Raw genomic sequence first — 7,912 nt, 5'->3', positions numbered from 1 at the left:
CCAACCAATAATTAATGTATTGATAGGGTACAGAAATAAACTTAATTGTACGCAAAACTATTAATTTTTAATTAATTTTATAGTTCCATACATAAGGTGTCGTGCCATATGGTCTAATAAAACTTTCCCTGTTCCTGTAGAAGTGGAAAATAACCAATACCACAAAAGGAACCACAATGCATTAGTGTATCGGAAAGTTGGTGAGAGAATGTTTCACAAGTTTCAGTTGCTATCGGAAATCTGTACAAAGAAGAGTAGGCAATTTATTGTCATCTGTTGATATTTTACTTGTTTTTAGATATACTTGTTGTGGTCGCCATCATCATTTCTCTTTGTTCTGAAATTAAGCAAATTGCTAGGATAAAGTCACTCGTGAAAATATTGGATAAAAATATAAAACAACTATTTAAATGAAATGTCTCAACGTAATGTTCGTTAGGGTTTCGCTGATATAAAACGCAAAAACTGTGGAAGTATATTTAACGGAATTACCCATTTTCTTATTGGCATTGTTAAGAAAACAATTTTAATTAACGTGGATATTAGCCTGTATGCAGCTGTCTGTCAAGCTATCTACGACAACTTCTACAAAAGAATAAAATGGATAGAATATCCGTGAAAAGATTTTCGTTTCGTAGGAAAGGAAGTCACAAGAAGGACACGCATAAAGAGGATAATCAAGAAAATAACATTTCTGAAGTTGAACAACCAAAACTTAAATACATAAGGTAAGAATTCGTCTAAAATCAATTCATATAATTAATAAAAAATAAATTAATCAATTTTTACAAATGATACTCTGCGATCTTTTATCTCACTTAGTTTCGTTTGAATCTTTATTATCTTTATTAATTCGTAACAAATTGCAATCTTTATGTGGAGATTTTTTTTTGCTAAAGAAAACCCCCGGAAATTTAGCAAAAACATTTATAACTATTTTTTTACGATCGTCAGCTTTGTTTAACATTTTTGCTATTGTTCCGTGATGGTATCAATAATTTCAATAAAAATGATTGTGTATCATTATTTAATGCAATATTACTTCAAAGTAAATGTAACAGCAATAGCTTAATTCGATTAAGACCGATTTGGATTTATTTACTACATTGAACATCTTCACTCTGCAGTTACTGTGTGTGCTTTACTTTATTTTTTATTTATAACATTAAAATGAGAAATAGGCAGTTCTGGAAGTTAGACAATATATGTATATGCCAATCAAGCAAGGAAAGTTTATCGTGTAAAATTTAAACCATGTTGAGGATTAGCTCTTATAAAAAATAAACGTTTTAGTATAGTAATTTTCTTATTTCTGTATCAGCCAGAAAGAGGCTGGGGATATAAAACAAGAATTGATCACGGAATATGCCTTTAGTGATGAACAACTTTTGGAACTTGGCGGATATAGCAGTGCTGTTGCTATAGCTGATGTGAGTATCAAAACGAACCAAACAAATCACTTTAATTTTATGCTTCTAGTAATAAAATGATTGATTTTTTATATTTCTTGTATAAACATATTTTATGAAATCAATGGTAAAACTTTCGATGTATGATTAAAATCAAATTTCTGATATCTTGACTTAATGATTATCTAGTAACAGAATAAAGAATTTAATATATAATCTTAGACTGACTAACATACTTACCTAAGCTTGCCTACCTTCCTACTCACCGACCAAAACATATTTTATGCTCTTAATATCCCCATTGAACCGTCCAAAGTTATAATTGTAAAAAAAAACGTACAGTTCACTAGATAAATAATGTAATGAAATGTTTAATTATATCATTTAAACACACTGATCGTATTGCTATTAGTAGAAAAAGCCGTTCCTTTATTGCAGAATATTAGTTTTACATAGACTATGACATGTACTTTTGAATGACTAGATACATAATCCTTATAATAATATTACAACACACAGCTTGTGTCATTTTGTGCATGTTGAATAGTTGAGGTAATACAACTAATTATATGAGTAGATACAGCCACTAAAAGAACAATTGGCATTACATAACAGTGTTTTATTTTCTTATTCAAATTAGGTACAGTGTTTTATAAAACAACTGAAGTAAGCGAAATTATGACATTCTTGTAATAATCCGTATTTCTATTCATTTCACAATAAATGTTTGTTTTCAAGTGTTACCCGGTAGAAAAGATGACAAAAGATAACCACGCTGTCCTTGTCTGTTGTGGACCTGGAGATAATGGAGGAACTGGCCTTGTATGTGCCAGACACCTGAAAATGTTTGTACGTAATTGTTTAAACATTAAAATGAAAGATAATAAGATGTAAAACAGATGTTAGAGTTTATCATATTTAGGTAATAATTACAATAATTATAGTTATATGACTGCCAGTTTCCCAGTTTCTGGTCAATAGAAATGGATGTACACCTCTGTCAATTGCCCAAAAACGCACTACGTCAGAACGTCATCAAGAGTCGCGCCAGATATAACCGTGTATCGATATCTTATGGATTAATTGTATAAAGAGAACTGGCAGAACAGTCTAAATAGAGAAAATAAGAATCCCAATAGAATGTCTAAAACGGCAAAATTGAAAATGTTAATTTAGCCTGTTCATGGACGGTACTGTTGAACTATCGTCCACACCCCCTAGCACCGGCTTAAGCAGAATTCTACATTTAAACATGATATAGTAAAATTTTGAATTTAGAAACATAATCAGATGTGTACATAAAGTAACAAAGCATCGTGTGGTATTCAGACAGTGTTTGTCTAAAATATAGAGACAATTTTGCACGCTAAGTCCGTTTATTAAAGGATTTTTGCGTAAAAAAGGAAATCGGACAACTATACCACATGAACAATTTAATTTGATCATATAATAAACCAATCTTGAAGGGTTCGTTTAATATCCAAGAATTCAAAGTATATCGATATTCACCTCATCATTATACATTTATTTGTTGACATGATCCTTGATGAATAATATGTTTAATCTAAAATTATATAGACATATAATTATCACGAAATATTGAAAACTTAAAAAAACACATTTTGTGCTTATGAAGATAGCAAAGTCCCTGCTGCATTATAGATTTCAACGACTGCCATGTTCAAATATCGTTTACTGCTTTTGCCCACAAAATGTTTAGTTATTGCACTAAATAAGAATAAATAGATAATGAAGTAAAAGAAATATATTTTTTCTAGACAAATTTTACATTTTCACCAATGAGTTAAATATCTTGGTATAATATCAGATATTGAAATGTTAAGGAAAATGTTAAACTGTTTTTTGTTGTTTTTTTTCTGTTTTTTTTTTTTTTTTTTTCTTTCTTTTTTTTTCCTTTTTTTGTGTGTTTTTTTCTTACCACTTACCCTTCAACGCCTTGGCTTTCAACCCCACAGGGATTTTGGATTCTCCGATGTAAAACAGCTATCCATGGAGCTTACGGAACGTCGATAGTTCTTCTCAGGCGCCTTACATAATAATGTAAAGATAAAAAGTCGCCATATGATCTATACTGTGAAGACGTAAAACCGAACCCTTAAAAAGTATTTTTGTTATTTTTGTGATTCATTTCAGGGATATAAGCCAACAATTTTTTATCCAAAGGGACCTAACAAGCCTTTATTCAACAGCCTCTATAAACAATGCGAAGGCTTAGATATGCCCTTACTATCATTTTTCCCGTCGGAAGCACATCTAATCACAGATTCGTATAACTTCGTTGTGGATGCATTATTTGGCTTCAACTTTAATGGTAAGCTTCTTTCATTGATAATCTTACAAACTACACTGGCTTGCTTCCTTACAAATAGTAAATGCAAATGGATTGTTTTGTTAAAAATGTGTTCGACTTACTATCTATTCCTTTTAAGTGCAAGATTGTTCAGTCATTGTGTATAATAGACTAAAAGTATTATAGAATTGACATCAAATTTTGTAAATATTGTTAAAGGGCCTCAATTGAGGTGTTAATCCTAAAAACATAAAATTTGAAATTTTACATAGATCAGCTGCGGCACTCAAAACAGCAAAAATACAAAAGATAATTAAAAAACATACTTAAATATAAACTGAAAATCGTATTTTATGCAATTCTTTTCCCAATTTGAGTGCAACGCTTTTCAGTAATGAATCATTTTTCACACATAGAACAATTATTATTGACAGATATATCTGATCTGAAATTTGTAACAAGCTGTTTGTCTAAACCTTCATCAAAATGAATATTAATCTCGAAAAATAATTTCTGTCCCATCATGTTAAGAAACCTCCGTGGAGTCGGTTTAAATGAAACCCTTTAATTGTTGATAGTTTTATGTGTTTAAAAAACAATAATGTCATTAGCCTCCATTAGACTAAACTAAGATCAAAGCTGAATTTTCCAGAAAAAAAACAAAAAAACAAATATCATGTTGTCATTGCATTCAACGTGTTCCATAAAAAAGTGATAGTCAGAAAGTATTAAAGAGATACTTTGGTAATGAGACATTAAAATAGCTTAGAGAAAAAATGACAAGAAAGGTTATTCCATTTTTATTTCCAAAGGCTTTACTTTAGTCTTTCTCATTGATCCTGCTCCCTGGAAAGTTATACTATTTTACCTAAATTACAGGTCCAGTGAGACCCGAATTTGAATCTGTGATTGAAACACTGAAGAAAATTGAATCACCGATTTGCAGTATAGATGTTCCATCAGGTATGTAAGACTTGCATTGGCTATATTTTTGAGCTATTATCATTTTCATTCCTTGCAACTTCTCCTTTAAGATTGAAGTGATTAAAAAACATGCGGACATGAAAAAATAAACAAAAACACAGTAATATTCAGAGCTGTTGATTGCTGTATCCATACTAGTTTACGACAATATAAAAACAATCTTATGCCTTGTTGTTGATGATGTTGTTTTTGTTTCTCTTAATATTATTTTGTTCTTTCTATTTTCAGGCTGGGATATAGAGACGGGTGATGAAAATGGACTTAAACCAGATTTTCTTATTTCCCTTGCTGCTCCAAAATCTTGCACAAAACTTTTCAAAGGCAAACGACACTATCTTGGAGGACGCTTCATTCCCAAAACTCTTGAACAAAAATATGAGTTGAATTTACCTGTGTACCCAGGTAGTAATTGTATTATTGAGCTCAAAGTGGATAATGACAAAACTGAGACCAAAGAGAATAGTGATAACAAAAGTGAGCAGTAGGACATATTTTATATATTTTTTAAAGACTCAATTAACATTGAAACTGACTTTGATCTTTTTTGCATGTTTGTATATAATGGTAAACGAGCGTATATGTTATCAAATATTTCCTGTTGAATACAAAACCCTGAGGTCTTCATCCACCAGTAAAGCTGGAACGCTGCCATATGACCTAAAGATACCGTGTTGGGTGACTTAAAACCAAATCAATTAAACAAACAAAGAATACGAAACATTTAAAACAGTTAACATACAAAGTTGCATTTACCTGAAAAGATACTAACATTTAGTAATTTTATGCTTACCATCAACAATGAACCAAGAGTGTTCAGTCATACATGAAGTCGCCTTATGTAACAATTATTTTATGTGAAATATACGACAAATTCGTTTATCGTTGAAATATAATTATTATTAACCCTATCAACCAGTGATAGGGTCTGGTACTGCAATCACATGCAATGATTCATTTCTTTTTTCCCTATCAATTTTTTTAATTGATCATGAAGTTTAAACCGAACTGACATACATGTAGTTTTATTTTATTATTTCACATAAACTGTAAATATTCAATCAGTTAACTGAAGAAAAGAGTTATAATGTAACTCAAGAGAACAAAAAACATTTAAAAATTTAAGTTTAAAATGGAGTGCAATGAGAAGCTCTTTTATATTTCTTATTTCTGTATAATTATAACTTTAAAATCACAAAGTTTCATATATCTTTTTCACAAATCAAAATTATTGATGAAATCATATGTAATTTCTGATAGGCTAAATATATATGTTGAAATGGTGTTTTTTTGCAGTTATATATAAACTTTTACCGTAACTTTACATCAATTTTGAAAACCATTTATATAAGCATGTAAGTGGTATATGGTTAAATGTTTTTTGTTATTGTTGTTCTTTTTTATTTTGTTTAAAATGTCACCGAGACAAAATAAAAACTTTCAGGCACAATCGGGTACCAGCCTTTCTTTTCATAGGCCAGCTGGATAGAGTCTTTACATGATAAAATACAAACTCTAATTGTGAGGTTTGTTATATGACGGACTAGAAATATTTCTGTAAAGATTAAAGTAACATTTTATAATTATTTGTTTGCCAGACTTCAGATCATTCCCTCGTTATTTTTTTACAGAATAATACTTTTAAAAGTGAAAAAAGATGTGGCGTAGGAATCATAAAAGTGTGAATTTCACTTTATTCATTATCTTTTGCATTTCTTTCAGTTTTAAGCCTTATTGGTCTATGTGAGGAATTCAATATTTGCGTTAATTTGCTTTTTGACCTCTGAAGATCTCCTTACAATATGTACACGGTCAATGTATAGCATACCAATCCATAAAAAAGTGTGGAAATCAGCATCTCTTCTTTTCATAATGTTAACAATTAAAATGTTTGACTAACATAACACGTTTTATACTACGTAAGTTGATGTTTAATATTCTTGTCAAAATAACACTTAGTCTAATTGAATAAAGATCATATCTGAAATTGTAAGAGATAAATGTTATTAATTATAATAAAGATTTTATTTGGACCTACATAAGTCTGGCAAACTACTTTATATGTGTTATATATATGAAACAGTAAAATATAACTATAATAATAGACGCAACATAAAGTAATTATAACTGTCTATGATTTATTTATCCTTTTACAATCATTTGATTGAAGTTAAAAATGTTTGATCACCGTTCTTTTTGCTTGTCTAAATGTTATAAACATTGTTTAATCAGATGACCCAGAAAAATATAAATCTTACCAGGGAAATATCTCAATGTAGAAAATGACATTTTCTGTATTTATCAGAATCAGCTGACCCATTGCAAGAAACAGTACTTAATCATGAAGGAGGTTGTGAAAAATACAGAAAATAAATTATATATACGTGACAAATATTAATGATAAATCTTTTCTGAAACTTAATCTAATACTATTTTGTTTCCGTACAAATTTCGAAATAATTGTTCAGAAATAATATCAAATTTAAAGTTTAGAGCAAATTTCAAGAAGTTAGCAAATTACATTGTAACGTTTAAATGTCATTTGGACTTCAGAGCTTTGTGTCATTTACAACATATAACGGCATTCTTAAATCTTTCGTTTGAAAATAAAGAAATACTATGAACTCGAAATGCCAATAATAAATTGTGATAGCAATAATTAATAATTAAATTTACCCTCAGCAGTTATTTGATATAAATCAGTGAAGACGTTTAACCTTTTTAAATCGAACTTTATTATCATAGACGATATCTATATTCTTAATAAATGATGCACAATTCGTTATATGCCTAAATAAATACTTGCCCACCGTCGAGAATTATAAGAAGCTTACATGTTGAAAAATCTATAAAACTTCTTTATAATTTTAACAATCGTGCAATCAAAGCATGGTATAAAACATAAAAACAATATGACAGAGCGTTTGCCTGAAACATATGGCCCGAATGATTATATTATATAGCACATGAGAGAATTTGCAAGGCGCTAAAAAGCAACAAAATTTATGAATATTTCAAGAATCTTAAAATTCTTCCTCAGCGTGCAAGAATTTATATCATTCCTTCTCATCGTTTTTTTTTCAATATTAATTATTTTTATTTTGCAACATGACCGTAAAATTAAGTGTTACATCGCTTTTCACTCAAAAAGGGTTTAACATTGTGCAAAACTTCAATTTTAAGGTTAACTCTAAAAGTCTCTTTTTATTAT

At 29.5% G+C, this 7,912-nt stretch overlaps 1 protein-coding gene across 1 annotated transcript; it reads left to right on the top strand.

The window, feature by feature from the left end:
• The first annotated feature begins 231 nt into the window (after nt 1-231).
• LOC132745470 (NAD(P)H-hydrate epimerase-like) lies at nt 232-6,675 on the top strand. The gene is made up of 6 exons (XM_060734418.1): nt 232-728; nt 1,322-1,430; nt 2,148-2,258; nt 3,564-3,741; nt 4,600-4,683; nt 4,933-6,675. The coding sequence occupies exons 1-6, from the start codon at nt 601-603 to the stop codon at nt 5,187-5,189; spliced, it is 867 nt and encodes a 288-aa protein (XP_060590401.1). The 5' UTR covers nt 232-600; the 3' UTR covers nt 5,190-6,675.
• Nucleotides 6,676-7,912: the final 1,237 nt, after the last annotated feature.

This window comes from Ruditapes philippinarum, unplaced genomic scaffold (genome assembly GCF_026571515.1).
Source record: "Ruditapes philippinarum isolate M1 unplaced genomic scaffold, ASM2657151v2 ctg228_1_1_1_1, whole genome shotgun sequence".
NCBI lineage: Eukaryota > Metazoa > Mollusca > Bivalvia > Venerida > Veneridae > Ruditapes > Ruditapes philippinarum.
Note: the sequence above shows the minus strand (reverse complement) of the source record. Positions and strands in the feature narration are given on the sequence as shown.

Excerpts from the sequence above, each read along its gene's own strand:
- LOC132745470 (XM_060734418.1), top strand. The coding sequence starts at position 601 with ATGGATAGAATATCCGTGAAAAGATTTTCGTTTCGTAGGAAAGGAAGT. Across the intron at positions 1,431-2,147 it reads GTGCTGTTGCTATAGCTGAT|TGTTACCCGGTAGAAAAGAT; the intron begins GTGAGTATCAAA and ends TTTGTTTTCAAG. Across the intron at positions 4,684-4,932 it reads CAGTATAGATGTTCCATCAG|GCTGGGATATAGAGACGGGT; the intron begins GTATGTAAGACT and ends TTCTATTTTCAG.